The sequence below is a fragment of the Saccopteryx leptura genome, chromosome 2, assembly GCF_036850995.1.
Source record: "Saccopteryx leptura isolate mSacLep1 chromosome 2, mSacLep1_pri_phased_curated, whole genome shotgun sequence".
Lineage (NCBI taxonomy): Eukaryota > Metazoa > Chordata > Mammalia > Chiroptera > Emballonuridae > Saccopteryx > Saccopteryx leptura.
In genome coordinates this window covers 93,964,518-93,988,209 of record NC_089504.1, presented here as the reverse complement: position 1 = coordinate 93,988,209, position 23,692 = coordinate 93,964,518, and the positions used below count along the sequence as shown (strand labels likewise).

The window sequence follows — 23,692 nt, the reverse complement described above, 5'->3', positions numbered from 1 at the left end:
CATGCCCTATTTCTAACAAGAAACTAGCCAGTGAAGCTGAGTTGAATGCACTGCCAAACACTGGCTTGCACTACACATCTTAATCGGAACACTTTTTTTAGGCAAACCTTAGGACTGCTGCCTTACTGTAGGAAAACATGAAACACAGGTGTAGTCTTGCTGATTATACCACTGCGGCAGTTCAGGAGAGAAACGAACTCTTAAGCACCCTCCCTCCTTATATGAAAATACTTGAGTAGAACACCAAGCTTTGCGCAGCCCTTCGACGAAAAGGGATGGGGAACTTTGAATATCTTTGTTGAAAGGTTAAAGAAAGCAACCTGAGTTAATAACAAGTTACACATCCCAACGACACCACATGCGACACTGAAAAATAATGCCAGCTGAATGCTGTCAACTACGATAACGGGATGGGTTGCGCTTGGAAGGCGCCGGGGACCCCGCGTCCACCTCCGCATTCCACTCGCGCCGACGTCACAGCGCGCCCCAGTGGTCACCAGGCCTTCCCTCCATCACAGAGGCCCGCACGCCTCACTCCGACAACTCTCCACACACTGCGGGCTCTCGCCAGCACCCCCGGGGGCCGCGTGTGAACTACCTCCTCACCCTTCCTAAGTGGGGCTTCCCTCCCACCACCCTCTCTTTTTGCTTCCGGACCTGAATCCAGCAGAGGGCGGGCTGGAACAGAGAAGGTCCCTGCTAGTTCTAGACCGTGGAACCCCGGAGTAGCGCCCCAGTTTTTATCACATACACCAGCCCAACAGCATCCCTCAACTTTGCCCAACTTGTGATGGCTCAGTTCCAGGGTCTGAGACCCCTACTCCCAGCCTGCAGCTCCCCCCCACCGCCCCGCCCCGAAGGGGCTGGGAAAGGTCAGAGGAGCCGGACATCCCTCCCCCACCCCACCCCTCCCCCGTCCTCTTTTCCTACCTTCTTCGGCCACAAGGACCCTCAACTCAACCCAACTATTCCCAAAGCCCTCCCCTTTTGGGGACAGGTTCCAGTGACCAGAGTCTCATAGCGGTGGTACTGGGAGAGCTGAATAGGGGTGATCTCCGTGACCCCATTCTCCCGCCCCTCCAGCTCACCGCGCCCACCCGGGGGATCCCGGAGGGGCGCGTATACCGGCTGGCTGCGGGCCGCCCCCGGGGCTTTCCGGTTGCTGAGCGCAGGGGGCCGGGAGGCCCTTGCGTTCCTTCTGGGACTCCCGCCGGCCGCCGGCCGCGCCGGGTCTGTGGCCCGAGGCCCCGGCCGGGCTCCTGCCACCGCGGTTTCCGGCCCCGGCCGCCGCCGCCTCATCTCGCCTCTTGCGCTGCAGCTGCTGCTGGCGCCGGCGCTCGGCCTCGCGCAGGATGTCGAACGGATCCGACTCGTCGTCCAGCAGCTGGTGGAAGCGGTTGGCTACGACGCAGCCAAAACTCTCTTGCATCGCGGCGCCTGCGGCAGCCGCGGCCACAGGGCTCCCCAGAGCGCCCTTCATGCCGCCGCGGCCACTGTGGGCCCGCCGCGGCCAGCCCACGCGAGCAAGTCTCAACGAAGCCGGCGGCGAGGACCCATCTCGCCCGCTGCTGCTGCCCTCCCTGCCGGGACCCCTTTCCCGGCGCCAGCCCCCGCGCAGCCGCCGCCGCCCGCCCAACTGCCGCCGGACAGCCAATCAGAGCGCTAAGCCACTCCCCCTCTCCTAGCGGTCTCTCCTGGAAGCCCAATCAGAGGCCGGCTCCTGTCACGTCCTGCGACCTCTACGCCCCACCCCTCGACTCACAGGCAGGGGCTGAGCTCCTTGGAGCTCCGAGTTTTGCGGTCCAGGCAGGTCCGCCTGTGTAGGTGGGTCACACCATTATTTGTGTTCTCTCTAGGGCTGGGTTCACATTCCTTATTGGCTACTCTTATTTTAAATTAATATATTCATTTATCCATTCAATAGCTATATATTGAACACTTACTATGTGGCAGGCATTATGTTGTAGGAGACACTAACTCCGTGTTTTCATGGGTCTTACAGTAAATAGACAGAAAAGTGTCTGAAAGGAAGAACAGACTTCTCTATGAGACAGCAAAGGAACCTGAAGCTTTCCTTAGGAACTGCCAATTACGCTGAGATCTGAAGGATGACAAGGAGCTGGAGCGATGGCACGTGCAGAAGTCTTGAGGTGGGGTAGAACACAGCCCGTTCACAAGCTCAAAGAAAACCAGTGACTTAGTTTGCAAAGAGTTGGGAAAGGGCCTTATTTGGTCTTTAGTCTAGGAGCAGTGGGAAGCACATTTTGAATATGAGCATATAGTTGAAAAGGCTACTCTGGCTGCAATGTGAAGGACTTGGAAGGAAACCAGGAAAGAGTTGATGGTAGTGGCTTGGACTATAATGATGACTGTGGAGGTGAAGAGTAGTAGATTCAAGAGCTATTTTACAGGTTTTAGCAACAGGACTTGTTGATTCTCTAGATATGGATGAGGAAGAGGAAAAGGAGGAGGGTGTGACGACTTCTGTTTTTCTGGCTAGTGCAGCTGGAATGGTGGTCCTATTCACAAAGAATTAGAGTACTGGAAGAGAGCATTTTGATGAGAATCATGAGTTCAGTCTTGCATGTGTTGAAGTTTGGGGTTTTGTTTGTTTTTCTTTTGAGATACTCACTTGAGACCTACAGCTCAAAGAACACTAAGCTGAACTTCTTCCAGGAACTCTTGCCCTGGCCCTGGTGCAGACACTCTTGGATGCCTATCCTACAGCTCTTATATTTCCCTAGAACCTGCATCTTGTTGGGGCATTAGATGGCTGTATGCCCCAGGTGAAGTTAGGCCCTCTTTCAGCATCAAAGTTGATTAATCTCTCTCTTTTTTTTTTTTAACGAAGGAGATAGAGAGACCAACCCATAGACAGGGACAGACAGGATGGGAGAGAGATGAGAAGCACCAACTCTTAGTTGCAGCACTTTAGCTGTTCATTGATTGCTTTTTCATACTTGACTTGACTTGGGGGAGGGGACTGTAGCTGAGCCAGTGACCCCTTGCTCAAACCAGTGACTTTTGGGCTTAAGCTAGCAACCATGGGGTCATGTTTATGATCCCACACTCAAGCTGGATGAGCCTGCACTCAAGCTGTCAACCTCAGGGTTTTGAACCTGGGTCCTCAGTATCCCAGGTGGACGCACTATCCACTGCACCACCACCTGGTCAGGCAAAGTTGATTAACCTTATACAGTATCATGCTTCCATTCCCTTGCCAATAATTAGTGTCAGGATAAGCTTGTGATGCAAATCCGGCAGAACTGACCTAAGGGGAAGTAGTCTGGAGGATATCTGGGAACATTTTTCTTTTTCTTTTTCTTTTTTTTTTGTATTTTTCTGAAGCTGGAAACGGGGAGAGACAGTCAGACAGACTCCCGCATGCGCCCGACCGGGATTCACCCAGCACGCCCACCAGGGGTGAGGCTCTGCCCACCAGGGGGCGATGCTCTGCCCCTCCGGGTGTCGCTCTGTTGCAACCAGAGCCACTCTAGGCCTGGGGCAGAGGCCAAGGAGCCATCCCCAGCGCCTGGGCCATCTTTGCTCCAATGGAGCCTCGGCTGCGGGAGGGGAAGAGAGAAACAGAGAGGAAGGAGAAAGGGAGGGGTGGAGAAGCAGATGGGCGCTTCTCCTGTGTGCCCTGGCCGGGAATCGAACCCGGGACTCCTGCATGCCAGGCCGACGCTCTACCACTGAGCCAACCGGCCAGGGCTAAAATATTATATTTTTACCCAAACTAGTTGAGAGCAGATGCTCATACAAAAACTTGTACCTGAATGTTTATAGCAGCACTATTTACCATAACCAAAAGATGGAAACAACCCAAATGAACATTAGCTGATGACTGTATGAACAAAATGTGGTACAATGGATTAATGTTTGTCCCTAAAAAGTAATGAAGTTCTGATACTGTTAGGCAGGATATGCAGCTATCAAGGTGGGAAGAAGGGAAGGGGAACAAGGAGGGTTTATCTCACCCACTGAATGAGGGAGTCAGCAGTCCTGAGACAGGACAAAACAAGATAACCAGGTGTCCCAACAATTACAAGAGAAACTACAAAGCAGAACTTTGAAACCCTGTCTCTTAGCCCGGATAACAAGGAAACAAAGCCTTGAAGCTAAGATGTGTAGTGCAAGCAGTTGGGGCACTCAGACTAGCTGAGTTTGCTCATGTGTGCCTTGTGCCGAGTATATAGCTTTGCTGAATAAACTACTTGCTTTCCTTGAACACTGAGCCCTCTCACCTGATTTCTTTCTCGTGAATGTGACAAGAACTGAGGAGGGGGAAGCCTCAGGGACTCAGGTCACTCCGGTGATATCTTTCTGGTGCTGTAATTCAGATTGCATTGAGTTCAGAGCCTTCTAGAAACTTTTCTGCTTCTGTTGGTTGCTTTTCTGTGAACAACCAGAGAGGTGTAATTAAGGTGTTTTAATTAGACTTTATATGCAGAGTTGTGTTCTCTGACAGAAATAGCATAGTTTATAATGAGTGAGTTCACCCGGGCTCTGAAGATTGAAGAGGCACCTCCTCCCCCTTGTTCAGGCTCTGGACATTCTAATGTGAGTGAGAACCTAACAGAGGTGTCGGGGATTATTTCCGAGACATGCAAGGGCTTCCATTTCATTTGTAATTAATTACTTTGGCTTGTCTGGGGACATGCACATAAGGACTGATTATCCAGTGCTTTGAGCCCTCCCAGATATTTTAGACACTCAGGAGAGAAACGGAGACACGTAAGAGAGTGAGGGAAGACCAGAGGAGTAACAGCCTCTGAGAGCCCCAATCACAAGCAGCACACTGAGATCCATCTAAATCCTTAATCTTTCTGTCTGTGAAACATGACCTCCAAAAGGGTAAGATTAAGCCATAAATCAGCCACTGAATTGCTGCATCTCTCCTCCCCACTTGGCTTTTGGCAACTTTATCTGCACTTGTAACCACCTTGCACAATGTGCACGCAGGGGTCTTGTTGTGTCCGTCAGGCTGCAGAGAGGAGCCCTGACAGGGACCTCAGATATTTCTAAGATATTACCCAAGTTTGGATAAGGAAATTTCCTCTTTAGTTTGCCTATATCTGCACTATCGGGGTGAACATTGGGTAGAGGCCATTAACAGACAACATTTCTTGGCACACAACGTAAGCTGGAGGAACAATAGCTCACAGTAAGAATTAAGAATTTGCACCCCTCCCTGAGCTGGGGCAGGTGTGAGAAGGTTTCCCCTCTTGCCCTTCTGTTACTGCTAGTGTGAGTTTTCTGGGTTTTTTTTTCTCTCCTACTTCAAATAGTTTCAAATTTAAATCCAGAATCTCCCTCAGCCCCAACTTTGAGCGGTTTTACATTGTTGCCTAGCAACAACGCCAGTGCTGGAGACTGCTAGCCTCATGCATGCAGCTCCCTCTGGAAGCAGAGAAGTTAAGGCCAGGAACATTTATATTAAACTAATTGGGAAATAATAATCTTAAAAGAAACCTCCACAAAACTAAACTAATCTAAGGACAATGTAGGAAACACAGGTGGTTTCTTTCCTATACCAATTAGTGGAAATAAAAATTATTACAATTTTTATTTCAACTAAGATTCTGGCAAGAAACAAGAGTTAATCACTAGTGGGACTGTCATTTGCTTAAGATTAGAGTGCATCTCAAATGAGTTAATATTCCTTTTAAAAAGTCCTCCACAGGGAAATAGGAGATGGTCTAGGTCTAGGAGATAGATTTTCCATTGAAAGAATGGAGACATAAGGGGACCCCACAAGGTGCTGGGCTGGGAATAAGTGTTACACAGTAAAGCTAGCTAATTCTGGAAATCCATGCCTGAGCGGGGCCGCCTTGTCCAGACTGGCTGAGAGGGGATGGCCTGTCCCTAGGGTCTGAGAGGGGCCACCCTCTCCAGATGGTATATAAAACATGGGAAGAGAAAGAGGGGATGCCCAGTCTCTCCCATGATCTCCTCTCTTCTCTTTCAGATGGGAAATCAAGGCTCAATACCACAAGATATGCCTCTGGGATGCATCCTTATGAGTTGGAATAAATGTGACCCACAAATCATGAAGTAAAAAAGGATGAATATTCTTCTATAATACAGCATGGTCTCAATATAGATTAAGAGATAGGGAGGTTTGGCCTAAAAATGGTAGCTTAAATTGTAACACTATTTTACAACTAGGTCTATTCTATAGGAGACAAGGAGAGTGGACACAGGTGCCATATGCACAGGCCTTTATGGCACTAAGATATAATCCTAGGTTATATAAAAATTGCAAAAGAGATCCTTAATAAGCATTAAAGACAGATTAGGTAGTTTCCCAGGTGACCCCAGTAAATTTATAAATGAATGGAGAAAAAGAACCTTAACCTTTGATCTGTGCTGGAAGGATGCAAATCTAGTCCTACAGGAGGCTGTCACAACTCCTGAAGGTGCAAGCATGAGGGGAAGGCAATGGATTATGCTAATGAGTTATACCTGCAAAGTGAGAATTACCCACCAGGAGCAAGGGCAGTCTATAGGCCCTCACTGGAATTATAACACTGAAAATGGTCAAGGGACCACATGCTTTTCTGTGTCTTACAAAGAAAAAAAATTCTTTTTTTTTTTTTAGAGAGAGAGAGGGACAGACAGGGACCCACAGATAGGAAGGAAGAGACGTGAGAAGAATCACCTCATAGTTGTGGCTGCATGAGCCTGCACTCAAGCCAGCAATATCGGGATTTCAAACCTGGGACCTCAGCGTCTCAAGTCAGTGCTCTATCCACTTTGCCACTGACTTGTTGATTTGTTGTGGTGATAGTCATTCTAACAGGTATGAGGTAATATTTCATTGTGGTTTTAATTTACAGCTCTCTGATGATTAGTAATGTTGAGCGCTTTTTCATATGCCTATTGGACATCTGTATGTCCTCTTTGGAGAAGTGTCTATTCAGGACCTTTGCCCAGTTTTTAACTGGGTGTTGAGTTTTATAAGGTCTTTATAAATTTTGGATATTAATCCCTTATCAGGTGAATCAGCAAATATGATCTCCCATTCAGTGAGTTGTCTTTTCATTTTGTTAATGGTTTCTTGTGCTGTGCAAAAGCTTTTTAGTCACATTTGTTTATTTTTTCTTTTGTTTCTTTTGCTTGAGGAGATATAGCAGAAAAAGTATTGCTGTGAGAGATGTCTGAGATATTACTGCTTATATTTTTTTCTCAGATTTTTATGGCTTTACAAGTTGCATTTAAGTCTTTTATCTGTTCTGAGTCTATTCATGTATATGGTGTAAATAGGTGGTCTAGTTTCTTTTTTCTTTCTTTCTTTCTTTTTTTTTTTTTTTTTTTTGCATGTATCTGTCCAATTTTCCCAACACCATTTATTGAAGAGACTGTCTTTATTCCATTATGTGCTCTTGCTTCCTTTGTCAAATATTAATTGACCATAAGGTATGGGTTTATTTCTGGGCTCTCTGTTTTGTTACATTGATCTATATGTTTGTTCTTATGCCAGTACACAAGTAGTGTGATACCTCCAACTTTGCTCTTCTTTCCCAAGATTGCTGAGGATATTCAGTCCTTTTTTTTTTTCTCAATAGAAATTTTTGGAATATTTGTTTTAGATCTGTGAAATATTTCATTGGTATTTTAATAAGAATTTCATTGAATCTATAGATTGATTTGTGAAGTATGGATATTTAAGTGATGTTAATTCTTTCAACCCATGAACATGGTATGTACTTTCACTTGTTTGTATCATCTTGAATGTTCTTTAATTTTCTGAGTACAGGTCTTTTACTTCCTTGGTTACATTTATTCTTAGGTATCTTTCTTAAAAAAGTATTTTTTCCTATTGATTTGAGAGAAAGTAGGAAAGGTAGAGAGGAAGGGAGGGAAGCATTAATTCATTATTCCACTTACTTGCTCCATTTAATTGTACACTCATTGGTTGCTTATCATATGTGCCTTGACCAGGGATCAAGCCCATGACATCAGTGTACCAGGACAATGCTTTATCTACTGAGCAACCTGGCCAGGGCCTTAGGTATATTTTATTTTTTGTTGCAATAGTAAGTGGGATTGTTTCTTTAATTTCTCTTTCTGCTATCTCATTATTGGTATATAAATATGCCACTGATTTCTGAATTCTAATTTTATATCCTGCTACTTTGTTGAATTCATTTATTATATCTATTAGTTTTTTGGTAGAGTTTTTAGGATTTTCTATATACAATATCATGTCATCAGTGAATAGTGACAGTTTTACTTCTTTCTTTCTAATTTGGATGCTTTTATTTCTTCTTTTGTCTGATTGCTGTAGCTATGACTTCCAGTACCATGTTGAATAAGAGTGGTGAAAGTGGATATCCCTGTCTTGTTCCCAATCTTAAGAGAAATGCTTTAGTTTTTGCTCATTGAATATGATGTTTGTTGTAAGTTTGCCACATGTAGTGGAATAACCCATTGCATGGCCTTGGATGGGAACACAGCCAACAAGAAAAGAATGTTTTGCCAAGAAAATTGTTTTGTGACTTGAAGGGGGGTCACTGAAACAGGTCTATGTGACTGAAGGCAGTTGCTGGGCTTTTCTCAGTAAAACATTCTCATAAGATTTCTGTACCTTCCAAGGTATCCCTTGAGATAAGGAGAGGAATATTGTGGAGACCATAGAAGCAATAGCAATTAATGCCTTTTGATATTATGTTGTTACTAAGCTATCTTGCAGGTGTACTCCATGTATCTTTAAGTAAAAGTTACGCTTGATGTTATGCCAATTTCTCAGTAAACAAGCTTTTTGAAGTCTTGTGAATAAAATTAGGACATAGCGCGAACTTGGGGCCATTTGCCTGAGCAAGCGGTGGTCCTTTGCTAGTCCTTGATGATTTTGTCTGCTGATCTCTCTCTCTGCGCCTCCGACTCACAACAGCTACATATGGTCTTTCTTATGTCTCTATTCCCACTTTGCTGAGAGTTTTTATTATAAATTGGTGTTAGGTTTTATTAAACGAGGTTTCTGCATCTATTGATAAGATCATGTGATTTTTATCTTTCATTTTGTTTATGTGATGTATCACATTTCTTGATTTGTGAATATTGTACCAACCTTGTATTCCTGGAATAAATCCTACTTGATCGTGGTGTATTATCTCTTTTTAATATATTGCTGGGTTCAGTTTGCTAATATTTTGTTGATAATTTTAGCATCTATGTTCATCAATGATATTGGCCTGTAGTTTTCTTTCTTTGTAGTGTCTTTGTTTTGGAATTAGCGTAGTGCTGGGCTCATAAAATGAGCTTAGGTGTCTTCCCTCCACTTGAATTTGTTGGGATAGTTTGAGAAGGAGAGGTGTTAGTTCTTTTTTGAATGTTTGGTAAAATTCACCTGTGAAGCCTTTCAGTCAGGACTTTTGTTTGCTGGGAGTTTTTTAATTACTGTTTCAATTTCATTAGTTGCACTCAGTCTGTTCAGGTTTCCTGATTTTTCCACATTCAGTTTTGGAAGATTGTATGTTTCTAAGAACTTATTCATTTCAATCAAGTTTCCAATTTTTTGGCATGTAGTTGTTCATAGTATTTTTTTTACAATGTGTTGTATTTCTGTGATGTCAGTTGTTACTTCTCCTCTTTCACTTTTGATTTTACTTATTTGGGTCCTTTCTCTTTTTTTCTTGATGAGTCTGATTAAAAGTTCATCAGTCTTGTTTATCTTTTCAAAGAACCAGCTCTTGGTTTCACTGCAACCAGTGCTGCAATAATAGGAGTGCCTGTCCCTGGGCAGGTGGCTTCTGGGTCTGCTAGGCAGACTGAATCCCCACTGATTTTCACTCTCAGATGTAATGTGGGCTCCTCTTCCCATCTCTGTTTTCTAGATTGGTGATCCCTGGTTGTGTTGAAACCCCATGAACATGGGGGAAGGAACCTTCACTGCTGTGATGTTCCTCCAGCATCTCAGCCACATGTGGGTATAGGGCATCCCTTTCTGCATCTCCACCCTTCTTACCAGTCTCTAGGTGCCTTCTTCTGTGAATCCTTGGTTATAATATATCAGTTTTGCTAGCCTTCATTTGGTTATTCAGGTTGATTGCTCTGTATTTTAGCTGTAAATCTGGTTTGGGGCTAGTAGCAGTTGAGTGTAGCTTTCAGCTACTCTGTAGCCATCTTGGAATCCCCCCCTAAAAAATTCTTGAATCAAGTAAAAAAACAATTGACAACCTGGAAGATAGATACTATTTAGAGTATATATGCCATAGACAAAAGGCCAATATTATACAATATAAAGAACTTTAAAAGTAAGGGGTATCACATCCACAAGGATGACTGTAATAAAAAAAAGACAGATAATAGCAAGTGTTGGTGAGAAAGTGAAGAAATCAGAACCTTCACACACTGCTGATGGGAGTGCAGAGTGATATAGTTGCTTTAGAAAATAATTTGGCAGTTCTTTGAAAAGTTAAACATGCTATTACCATATGACCCAGCAATTCCACTAATTGTTATTACCCAAGAGAAGTAAAAATGTACATCCACATAAAAACATGTACAGGAGCGTCGGCCTGGCGTGCGGGGGACCCGGGTTCGATTCCCGGCCAGGGCACATAGGAGAAGCGCCCATTTGCTTCTCCACCCCCACCCCCCTCCTTCCTCTCTGTCTCTTTCTTCCCCTCCCGCAGCCAAGGCTCCATTGGAGCAAAGATGGCCCGGGTGCTGGGGATGGCTCCTTGGCCTCTGCCCCAGGCGCTAGAGTGGCTCTGGTCGCGGCAGAGCGACGCCCCGGAGGGGCAGAGCATCGCCCCTGGTGGACGTGCCGGGTGGATCCGGGTCGGGCGCATGCGGGAGTCTGTCTGACTGTCTCTCCCCATTTCCAGCTTCAGAAAATACAAAAAAAAAACAAAACCAAAAAATCATGTACAGGAATGTCTATATGTAACCAGAACAAGCGGAGCTTGTGCTGCTGGTTGCTATGAAGCCAATAAGCAAGGATGAAGACTGAAGTGAGTATAAGTGTCTTTAATCAAATTGCCAGCAAACCCGAGAAGGCAGTGGGCTTCAGACCCAAAGTCTGCCTTAAAACTCTCATTCTGCTGACCCTTTTTATAGGATTCAAGAGCTATTGGTAATGGTGCAAAGGGCAAAGTCGATGAAGTTAGTCATGTAAGCAAGGGGTAGTGAGGTGTCCATCTCAGGCAGATCAGCATGCTCTGTTCTTGAGATAGATAATGGGCTATCTGCCTTCCTCTTGATCTCCACATTTCTTCCAGAGGCCAAGTGATTCAGACTGTCTGTCTCCTTTCTTAATCTCTGGGTTACTCCTGGATGTCTCCCAGAGGTATAAGGTTTCTGATCTTGTTACTTTTCTTAAGGACTTGGATGGGTCTGAGTGCTCTGTGGTAGGGCTGTGGACTCCTGAGTTTGGTCTGGTTTTCAAGGCCTGGTATCTTGGCTAGGGAAGCAGTTTATCTGGCATCTCTATGCCTGAAAAAAACCCACAAAACACTCAGACATTTCTACAATATAGAGAATTGGGAATATGTCTATTTTCTGTCCCCTTACATTCCCCACTGTTAGTCTTAATAAATCTTATAGCTATAAGATTAGTTTTATATGGAAGTAATCATGTTGCTGCTGAGCATGTATGTTAGCATTAGAAAGCCTTGAATGGGGTCATTAGTCAATGCAGTGGGTCCTGAGGTCAGCCATAGCATTGCTTATCCGGTTTTGCTACTTTTCTGGGCTTGGAGCTGAAACACAACTGAGACTTACATGTTATCCCTAGAGGTTAATGTTTAAATGCTATTCTCTGGCCACTTGACTCATTTCCCTGCTAAGGGGTGGGGGGTCCAACCTGCATGACCAGCAATATGCTAGTGGAAGAAAGGTTACCCTGAGGGTGAGGTCCTTGTTTTCCCAGTTTTGCCTATTACTAGGCAGGCACCTGGAGCATTTCACCCTGGTGACCTCTGCCTGGTCAATAGTCCTTACTCTCTGCTCATGTCTGTCAAACTGCCCACCACCATACCACCACTCTTTAGAATATCCAAATTGTGGAAACAACCCAAACATCCATAAACTGTAACACAGGAGATCCAGACCCAGAAAATGGATCTGGTGGTGTTGCAGGATCCCAAAGAAATCAGAAGGAGCACCAGATGCAGCAGACATAGCCTTTATTACTTACACACAGGGGCAGCACCCATGGTAGCAGGTTGGTGAAAGCACCGATCCTTGCTGGGTGGGGGTGCAGTTTAAATAGCTAAGCCCTGGGTGTTACTCAAGTGAAACTATTTGTCTACTTGCAAGTAAGCAAGTGAAAAGAGGGTAGGGAAAAGGTATGTGCCTTTCTGTATTGTCCCTTTTTGATATATACCTGATGACTCAGTTCCATTGTTCTTAGTACAGTTTTACTACCCTTTCTCCCATGGCTTGTGGCCAGGATCTGTGATCACAGTGCCATTCATCTGGGGAGAGGGTAGGGCTATCTCTAGCATCGATCCTACACTGATAAATGGATAAACAACATGCATTTGTCCAAACAATGAAGTATTTTTCAAGCCATGGACTGATAGATAGTACAGTTGGTTGGAGCACTGTCCTGAAGTGCAGAGCTTTGATCCCTGGTCAGAGCACAGATAGGAAGTAACCAATGAATGCATGGGTGGGTGGAGCAATGAATGGATGTTTCTCTCCCTCCGCCTTTCCCTTCGTCTCTCTCTAAAATCAAATATGAATAAACTTTTGTTTATTCAGTTGATAATTAAAACAAGAAATGCTTAGCGAAAGAAGACAGTCACAAACTTTTTTTCAAAGGTGTTAGGATCATGAAAGACAAGAATACACTGCAAAACTGTTACTGACGATGGAAATAAGACCAAATGATAACCTGTTCTTGGTGAGATTCTTGGTAGATTGTGGAAGGAGAAAAAAAATTGGAAAAAAATTGGTGAAATTTGAATAAGACTGTAGTTTAATTCATAGTATTGTTCTAATGTTAATTTCCTGTTATTTTTATTTGTTTTAAGTGAGAGAAGGGGAGATAGAGAGACAGACTCCTGCCTGTGCCCCACCCAGAATCCACCTGGCAGCCCCCATCAGGGGCCAATGCTCAAATCAACTGAACTATCCTCGGCACTTAGGGCCAATGCCTGAACCAATTGAGCCACTGGCTGAGAGAGAGAAGGGGGAGAGGGAAGGGAAGAAAAGCAAATAGTTGCCTCTCATATGTTCCCCTGATGAGGAATTGAACCTGGGACGTTTGAATGCCAGGTTGACACTCTATCCACTGAACCAACCGGCCAGGGCAATTTTCTGGTTTTGATCATTATATGGTAATAATATTAGGGGAAGCTGAGTGAGGGGTATTTGGGAACTCTCTCTACTATTTTTGTAACTCTTCTGTATATCTAAAATCAGTTATGAATAAAAAAATATGAGCAATGACTAGACTGATACTATTCTCCAAAGTTAATCTCTGACACAAAGAAGTAAAGAGGAAAAGAACTTAAAAAAAAATTGTCCTTACTTAACCATAATTAAATGACAATAATTAAGATAAAATGCCACAGCATAAAGTTTCTGTAGATAAAAAATGTATTGAGGCCCTGGCCGGTTGGCTCAGCGGTAGAGCGTCAGCCTAGCGTGCGGAGGACCCGGGTTCGATTCCCGGCCAGGGCACACAGGAGAAGCACCCATTTGCTTCTCCACCCCTCCGCCGCGCTTTCCTCTCTGTCTCTCTCTTCCCCTCCCGCAGCCAAGGCTCCATTGGAGCAAAGATGGCCCGGGCGCTGGGGATGGCTCCTTGGCCTCTGCCCCAGGCGCTGGAGTGGCTCTGGTCGCAACATGACGACGCCCAGGATGGGCAGAGCATCGCCCCCTGGTGGGCAGAGCGTCGCCCCTCGTGGGCGTGCCGGGTGGATCCCGGTCGGGCGCATGCGGGAGTCTGTCTGACTGTCTCTCCCTGTTTCCAGCTTCAGAAAAATGAAAAAAAAAAAAAAAATGTATTGACTACCTTATAGTGCAAGATGCAAGTCATTTTAAACTTAAGTCTAAATCCCGCTGATAATTCATCACTGTGGGTCTAAAATAACAGAACTTATGTCTTTAGTGGAGCAGAAGAGAGTCAACATCAGTACCTCATGGTCACTCGGTGACAGTCAAGGCTATATAGAAGGGTAAAAATGCCCCATTTCATAAGCTGCTGACAGTGAGGGTGTTGAGAAATGCTTAGAAGATGGCTTAGTCCCCCAAATTACCACCTGTGTCAACAAAAGCAATCCCAGAGGTAAGACAGTAAAACCCATTTGTATGAATAATAAAAACTGCCTCAATCTTTTATAAATTTTGCAAGTGTTTGCTAAAGTGAAATGTAATATTTACTCTAATAAAAACATCATGTTTGCTATGGAAGGTAGGATCAAGGCACATCCCTGGCACTGCCTTCCAACTAGGACTGCCACTGTCAAACACTCTCAAGTGAGAATTCTGGATCCTCTGGTGTCCCTGTGTTACTATGACTATGGCAATCACAAGCTGAGGAAGTTTATCAGGTTACCTCTAGTCTTATTAGACTTCTAACAATGATTTGTATTCCTGTTATTTTTGTTTGTTTGTTTGTTTTAAGTAAGAGGAGGGGAGATATAGAGACAGACTCCGCCTGTGCGGGAGTTATGGGAGTTAATTATGTCACTCAAGTTACATAATTAGCCAAGAAGAACTTTACTGTGTTCCCATGAGGGTAAGACTGGGTAAGGTGATATTTTCTACATGGTTTACATGGCCCCAAATTTACAAGTCCATGGTACTTGTATGAAATGGTAGTCCTTTTATTACAAAATGTCTTTTGTTGGTTTGAGTCCCATGTCATGGCCTGCATGGGTGCAAATTTGCGACTGTGCAGTGGAGCTCATTTTTATCAGCATATTTGCAACGTGTGATACTGGAGTTGACAGCCTGGGCTCCACAAGGGGGCACTCACACACCCAGACTGTGATGACCATAGAGGATTATTCTTCACCTTTGCTTCCATCCACACTGGTGGACTCTTTGCCCGTGGGGAAGGGGCTTGGATGGAGGAAACCCAGAACAGGGACTTATAAAGCTGGGGACACAGGGCAGAGACCCAGGTGCTCAGGTCTGCAGCTGGTACTAAGTCCAACAAAATAAAAATTAAATTCCAAAAAAATTTAATAAAACATAGTACATAGGACACAATAAACAAACAAGGAAAAGACAACTATATCATGGAATAGAAGGCCCATGCTTAATGGGATTTTGCATATAATAATTATAGCTCTCACTACATACCTACCATATTCTCACTGACCCCATTTTACTTAGGGGGTCTGAGACTTAGAGAGGTACGAACAATGCCCATGTTGACAAAACAGTGCCACAGCTGTGTTTTTAACCCTTTAACTATTTATGATAAACTTAAAAGGATATCAATTCAGTGAGGAAGGGATAAACTTTTCAATAAATAACATTGGAAAAATTGGCTCTTACATTAGTGAAGATAACACTAGCTGCTGTGGTTTAACAACATAAATATTACTTCTCTCTCACTTAAAGTCCAAAATGGGTATTCCTGATTGGTGGTAGTCCTCCTCCAAATAATGATTCAGGGACAAAGACTTCTTTCATGTTAGGATATTTCCCCTTTCAAGACATAGTTACCAAGGGTGTGTGCTCATGTGCCTCAGTCAGAAGGGAAAGAGCATTGAGGATGCAAGTGGGCAGTATTTGTGGGCCAGGCCTAAATGGAATCTTATAATTTCTACCCATATTTACTGTCTAGAGCTTAGTCACATGGTCACGCTTCACTCCAAAGATCTACCCGAGAAAGGTAGACTGCTGTATGCCCAGGAAAAAATGCTTTGGTGAACATCCAACCATCTCTGACACAGTTATCCACTGGGATTTAAAAAAGAAGCTAGATTTGTACTTCATATCCACAATAACAAATTTAAGATGGGTTAATAAGCTAACACAAAAATTAAAATGAAAGTACCAGAACAAAATATTTTTATTTTATTTTTTTATTTTTTTTCATTTTTCTGAAGCTGGAAACAGGGAGAGACAGTCAGACAGACTCCCGCATGCGCCCGACCGGGATCCACCCGGCACGCCCACGAGGGGCGACGCTCTGCCCACCAGGGGGCGATGCTCTGCCCATCCTGGGCGTCGCCATATTGGGACCAGAGCCACTCTAGCGCCTGAGGCAGAGGCCACAGAGCCATGCCCAGCGCCCAGGCCATCTTTGCTCCAATGGAGCCTTTGCTGCGGGAGGGGAAGAGAGAGACAGAGAGGAAAGCGCGGCGGAGGGGTGGAGAAGCAAATGGGCGCTTCTCCTATGTGCCCTGGCCGGGAATCGAACCCGGGTCCTCCGCACGCTAGGCCGACGCTCTACCGCTGAGCCAACCGGCCAGGGCCCAAAATATATTTTTTAATCTTGGGTTAGAAAAGTCTTTAACAAGTCTCAGAACCCAGAAGCTACCACAGAAAAGATGGTCAGATTTAACTGTATGAAAACTAAAAATATTTGAACAACTAAAATATTTTTTAATAAAGTAAAAAATGTAAATAGGTAACAGATAAGAAAATGTTTATATTATATGTAATTGACAATAGATAAATATGTAGAATATACAAATCTTATACAATCATTGGAAAAAATACAACTTAGGAAAAATACACCAATGATAAGAATGGGAAATTTTCTGAAAAAAAATCAAATAGCTAGCAAACATATAAAAGAGTGCTCAAATGCAGCATAATCAAGAAAATTCAAATTTAAATAATAAATGATTTTGCCCATCGGTTTTGCAACATAAAAAATATAATGCTCAGGATTAAAGTGAATGTGAAGAAATAGGAACTCCTTTATACTATTGGCAGAATGTAAACATAAAATTACAGCATTTTAGAAAGGCAATTTGGCTATATCTATCAGTTAAAAATTTCTATAGCTTTCAACCCAGTAATTTTCCAACCGAGAAACATTTTGCACGTGCATCTAAGATGGCACAACTAAGAATGTTCTTTGAACTAATGTTTACAGTATTAGAAAAAATTGAAACATTCTAAATGTCCATCAGTAGAAGAATAATATGAAATAATATTGTTAAATAAACTGTACATACTGTGGAATACTGAGGCAGTGAATATAAAGAATGAGACAAAGTTCAATGTACAACATAGATCTCCGTGACATATTTTTTTTCTGAGTGAATAAGAAAGTCATAGTGCAAAAGGAAAAGTTTAATTTCTATGTTTTTAAGAAAAGCCATAAAATATACCATGCATTTGTATTGATTGATTCATTAACTGATTTTAGAGAGGGAGGGATGGAGGGAGGGAAAGAAAGAGATTCCTGCATGTGCCCTGACTGGGATCCACCTGGCAACCTCTGTCTGGGGCCGATGTTCTACCCATGTGGGGTCATGCTGGCAACTGAGCTATTTTTAGCACCTGAGGTGGAGGCTCCATGGAACCACCCTCAGAGCCAGGATTGATGTGCTTGAACCAATCTAGCCATGGCTGCAGGAGGGAAGAGAGAGAATGAGAAACAGAAAGGGAACGGGTAGGGTAGAGAAGCAGATGGTCACCTCTCCTGTGTGCCCTGACCAGGAATCGAACCAGGGACCTCAGCATTCCAGGTCGACGCTTTATCCACTGCGCCACCACAGGTCAGGCTGTTTTGTTTTATTTTTGATATCTGTCTACCAGCAGCAGTTGAACATATCTTATTCTCTGGACTGTCCTGGCTAACTGCTGAATAAAACACACTAATACATAATCATGTTTTCCTCCTAAGGACAAATTTTAATTCTCAGAAGTAATGCAGTAAACCCATGAGGAAGATGACAAGTTTTTTCTTGCTGACTCATAATTTGTAAGCCACTTTTCAGTCCATGGAATCTGTCCTGTATATTCTCTCCTGGATGTTATAATATGAGCAGTATTGGTATTTTCTCCTTCCTTGTCCCCTTCCTCACTTTCTGCTTTCAAATTAGGACCTCTCAGATATTCTAGGAAAACAAAGCAATACTATCGTTTTTCCATAAACTGTATCTTTTACTGGTTGCTCCCTTGATTTAGCTGATGCTGTAAAATCAGTACTACTTGTAAGTTCTTGATTAAATTCTTGGCCAAGGTCAAAATCAATCTATTAAGGATGGGAGGTTGTGATTTCATTCTTCTAATTTTAAGCACATAAATTATATCCTCTCAATCCACATGATTTCTATTTGCCTTATTTATTAAAAGCAACTCACGAATATAGTGGTATTTTGTTAGCCATGTCAAGTGATGGCTCCTTAATGTCACCAACACAATCTGTTGCTAAGCCAAAGCTGAGTTTATTGCTTATATTGTTGAGAACCACATCTCCTCACAGCTTTGGCAGTCGCTCAAAGAGAGGAAGTTAAGGTAAAAACTTACTGATAATTTTAAATTTGGTCTAAATAGACCTTTCAATGCAGACTTGATTAGAATTGGGTGAGGATCGCCTGACCTGTGGTGGCACAGTGGATAGAGTGTCGACCTGGGATGCTGAGGTCCAGGTCCCAACTTTGAGATCCTTAGGTCTCTGGCTTAAAGCCCAGGGTCTCTGGCTTGAGCAAGGGGTCACTCACTTGGCTTGAGCGCTTCTACCCCAACCCCCATCAAGGCACATATGAGAGGCAATCAACAACTAAAGTGACAGAAATGTGAGTTGATACTTCTCATTTCTCTCTCTCCCTTTGTCTGTCTCTCAAAGCCCAAAACCAAAAAACAGTTGAGGATTGGTGGGATGAAGGACATTATATAGAGAGAGAAACTGAAGGCAGAAACCATGTGTCCTCAGATAGTTCTGTTGACCAGTTCCAGATTCTATTCTTGGCTTTGGATTTATTAGACACCCATTTTCTTTTAGTAATTCTTTGTTCTCTAACCTGGTCCGACAGGCGTACTTTTACTTGCAGCTCTAGCTAGATCTCCTATTTGAAATAAAAAAAAGCTGGCCCTGGCCGGTTGGCTCAGTGGTAGAGCATTGGCCTGGCGTGAGGAAGTCCCGGGTTCGATTCCCGGCTAGGGCACACAGGAGAAGCGCCCATCTGCTTCTCCACCTCCCCCCCTCCTTCCTCTCTATCTCTCTCTTCCCCTCCCGCAGCCAAGGCTCCATTGGAGAAAAGATGGCCTGGGCGCTGGGGATGGCTCCATGGCCTCTGCCTCAGGCACTAGACTGGCTCCAGTCTCAACAGAGCGACACCCCGGATGGGCAGAGCATCGCCCTCTGGTGGGCATGCCGAGTGGACCCCGGTCGGGCGCATGTGGGAGCCTGTCTGACTGCCTCCCTGTTTCAGCTTCAGAAAAATATATTAAAAAAAAAAAAAAAAAAAAAAAAAAAAAAAAAAAAAAGCTATTTCCAAGAAAAGTAGTGATATAATCATTGCTCATTAAGATATATTTGGGCATTGGTGACAGTAGATATGGCAAATTGATGCTAAAAATTGTTTCCTTATTCTCTTGATGAAACCCCCATGGGCAAGGTTCTTGAAAAAATATTTTAATAAAGGCTTGAAAAATATTTTTGAATGAAAAATGTATCTGGTCTGTGCAAGTATTTTCTTGTTGTCAGAGTTTAAATATCCCGCTGAAATAATATGGGAAACTATTTCCCCCTAAATTTCTCTCTTTGTAAGAGGATTTTTTTGTGGGAATTCAAGTATCAGTCTCTTGCCAAATATATCATTGAGAAAATTATTTTGGAGAACTTTTATGGTAAAACATCTTCCTGTTAACCTAAATCAAGTGATGATACATTTTTATCCTATTTCATCTACATGTATTTGCAAAGTTACTTTATCTGTATTTTTAACTATGGAGACAAATTATTAGAAAGGATTTATGTTATTCTCAGACACCTATGCTAACTAGGATAAAAGATTTTGTAGCAACTAAGCAGCTTCAAATGCTCTTATTGTATTTCCAATGTGAAAAAATTTGGGTTTTTTTCCCCAGATTTTATCTTGAAACTTTAAAATACATTAAAAAAGAAGGTTTGAGGTATATAGCTTTCTCTGAAAAAGCCTACATTTTTAACTGTAATAATCTGGAAAGTGTCCTGAGATGGGGTTTCGCATTCTTCAGTCAATATACACTGCCGGTTATTGACCATGTCTGGGGCGTGGCAAAGACACCAGGGATGTGAAGGTCCACACATTTCAGACAGCTTTCTTGTTGCTTTAAAAAAATGGAGCCTGACCAGGCGGTGGCGCAGTGGATATAGCGTTGGACTGGGATGTGGAAGGACCCAGGTTCAAGACCCCGAGGTTTCCAGCTTGAGCACAGGCTCATCTGGCTTGAGCAAAAGCTCACCAGCTTGGACCCAGGGTCGCTGGCACCAGCGGGGGGTTACTCGGTCTGCTGTAGCCCCATGGTTGGGGCATATATGAGCAAGCAATCAATGAACAACTAAGAAGTCGCAACGCGCTAAAAAAAAAAAAAAAAAAAAAAAGGAGCCAAACAAGTACATTTTGCATGACCTCAGCTTTGCTTCTGGACTTGCCCTTTGCCCACTTTGCACTTCCTGGCATGCCTGTTATTCTCTTGTGGCAGAGAGCAAGTGGAGTTGCCAGGATACTGTTGATGAAGAGTAATTTTTCGAAACATTTAGAGAGTCAGTTTCCTACTTCTGAATCATTCATCTTTGCATTCTAGGGCACATTATGAATGTTAAGCAGTCAACTCTCAGTTGATGCTTAATCTGTTAGATCTTGCTCAACCCATAATTTGAGTGCCCACTTTTTTTTTTAACTTTAAGTATAAAATAGATGAATTATGTTTTCTTTCTAGCTGATTCAGAAGTAAATGGTGCAATCATTTGGCATTAAATTGTAAAAACAAAATGTTTACTAAATGAAGTGATGTGAGAGGTAAGTTTTCAGCTTTCCACATAAAATATTTAAAGTATCAAATTGGATTTAAGCCCTAAAACCTGAGTTTTGGAATATGAGAAATGTGACTCAGAAATGTGAAGGCTTCATTTTTTTACCCTCTTTCTACTTTTGTTCAGCAGATCTGAGATATAATCCATAGGCAGTGTTCAGAGGCATCCTTTCAAAGGATTTATTGAATTATGTGAGTATAGATAAGCTTCAAGTTTTCTCATCTGTAAAATGGGAATATCTGCCTCATAGACTTGTTTTGTTGTTGTTGTTTTTGTTTTTTGTATTTTTCTGAAGCTGGAAACGGGGAGGCAGTCAGACAGACTCCCGCATGTGCCCAACCGGGATCCACCCGGCACGCCCACCAGGGGGCGATGCTCTGCCTATCTGGGGCGTTGCTCTGTTGCGACCAGAGCCACTCTAGCGCCTGAGGTAGAGGCCATGGAGCCATCCCCAGCGCCCTGGCCATCTTTTGCTCCAATGGAGCCTTGGCTGCGGGAGGGGAAGAGAGAGACAGAGAGGAAGGAGAGGGGGAGGGTGGAGAAGCAGATGGGCACTTCTCCTGTGTGCCCTGGCCGGGAATCGAACCCGGGATTTGTGCACGCCCGGCCAACGCTCTACCACTGAGCCAAACGGCCAGGGCCTAGACTTGTTGATAGTAGAATGTAAGTGAAGCATCCATCCATTTTATTGTATATATATATTTGTAGATATTATTATAGTAGGGCTCCAGGAAATGTTAGCTATATACTACTTTATTGAAGAGATTCTTTTACTTGGTTCAAAGTTCAAAAGATACAAAGTGTTATATGTTATATCTTTTGAAATCTTTTCACTTCTGTTTCCCAGCCACATAATTCTACCCAGAGTCAACAGATGTATCATTTTCTTGTGGTTCCTGCTACTAGATATTCTGTATATATAAAATAAAATATGTATCTCCTTTCTCTGCATTTATTTTATTTTATTTTTTTGTGGCAGAGACAGAGAAAGTCAGAGAGAGGAACAGATAGGGACAGACAGACAGGAAGGGAGAGAGATGAGAAACATCAATTCTTTGTTGTGGTTCCTTAGTTGTTCATTGATTGATTTCTCATATGTGCCTTGACCAGGGGGCTACAGCAGACTGAGTGACCCTTTGCTTGAGCCAGCAACTTTGGGCTCATTCTGGTAAGCCTTGCTCAAACCAGATGAGCCCGTGCTCAAGCTGGTGACCTCGGGGTCTCGAACCTTGATCCTTTACATCCCAGTCTGACGCTCTATCCAATGTCCCACCGCCTGGTCAGGCCCCTGCATTTATTTATTTACTTATTTATTTATTGACAGAGACAGAGAGACACATACAGAGGGACAGACAGACAGGGAGATGAGAAGCTCAATTTTTCATTGGGTCACTCCGTTGTTCCTTGATTACTTTCTCACGGGGGCGGAGGCGGGCTACAGGAGAGTGAGTGACCCTTTGCTCAAGCCAGCGACCTTGGGCTTCAAGCCAGTGACCTCGGGGGTTTCTAACCTGGATCCTCTGCGTCCCCGTCTGATACTCTATCCACTGAGCCACTGCCTGGTCAGGCTCCTTACTCTGCCTTTTTAAAAAACATGAATGAAATCTATTTCACGTTTTCCTTTTTATCACTTAAAAAATGTATCTTAGTTCATATCAGGTAAATGTTTTTAAACAATTGTGGCTAAATTAATTTAGGTGTAGCTGTATATTTGTGAGTGTGCGTGTGTGTGCGCGTGTGTGTGTATGTGTGTGTGTGTGTGAGAGAGAGAGAGAGAGAGAGAGAGAAAGTTGGCGTGTTCTGATTTAATTACCAATTCTAACCCTTGACTACTGGATAATCATTAATACATTCTTTTTATTCATTCATTCAACAAATATTTTTGGAAGGCCTGCTACAAATCAGGGTAGGATCTGGCAATAAAGCCAAGAACAAAACAGATATAGTAAAAAACTTAAGCTCTCCGCGAGGCGGCGGCGGCAACGCGTCGGAGGGAAGATGGAGACTCTCAGGATTCCGAAGAGACGACTTTTATTGTTGATGAAGTGAGCAGCATTGTAAAAGAGGCCGTGGAAAGTGTTATCGGAGGCAGCGCCTACCAGCACAGCAAGGTCAACCAGTGGACCAACGACGTAGTGGAACAAACTCTGAGCCAACTCAGCAAGCTGGGAAAACCATTTAAATACGTTGTAACCTGTGTAATTATGCAGAAGAACGGAGCAGGATTGTACTCGGGGAGTTCTTGCTTCTGGGAAAGCTCTACTGACGGGAGATGCACCGTGCGGTGGGAGAACAAGACCATGTACTGCATCATCACCACCTTCGGGCTGTCCATCTGACCTCATCGTGGCCCGCGCTCTTCTCCTCTGTCACCCTCTCTCCTCCATCTGCTAACCACCAGCCGTGAATTCAGTGAGCACCTTCCCCATTCTTTGTTTTTGTAGCACTCTCAAAATGGAGAGAAAACACCAAACGACCGCACTGTTCTGCAGTCAGCACACCTCGTCAGAGGAGTTGTTCACTGTAGGCAGTAGAAGCCTGGGCCGCCACTTGTCTTAACTCGATTTCTGCTCAAAGGTGCTAAAAGCTCAAATCTGCTAGTGAGAAACTTTCTCTACTCTCTCAAATGATTCAATCACACTAAGTTTTCATACTTTGTACTTTTAAAAGTTAGAATAAATTATTCCAATTAAAAAAAAAACTTAAAACAACAGTCACTTCTTTCCCATTCTAGTGAATATGAGGCTGGACGTTCCATTTTGCCCCATCTGCTGTGCGGTGCTTCAGAGCCGCACG

General features: G+C 43.6%; 1 protein-coding gene and 1 pseudogene across 1 annotated transcript in view; one reads left to right on the top strand and one right to left on the bottom strand.

Annotated features, from left to right (window-relative positions):
• HABP4 (hyaluronan binding protein 4) overlaps positions 1-1,624 on the bottom strand; it is a 38,023-nt gene extending 36,399 nt beyond the window's left edge. Inside the window, exon 1 of the mRNA XM_066368327.1 lies at positions 1,126-1,624. Within this exon, the coding sequence (XP_066224424.1) occupies positions 1,126-1,480 (355 nt within the window). The 5' untranslated portion in view covers positions 1,481-1,624. The remainder of the gene's footprint in view (positions 1-1,125) is intronic.
• Positions 1,625-10,952: 9,328 nt separating this feature from the next.
• LOC136391441 (dynein light chain Tctex-type 1 pseudogene) lies at positions 10,953-23,676 on the top strand (annotated as a pseudogene).
• Positions 23,677-23,692: the final 16 nt, after the last annotated feature.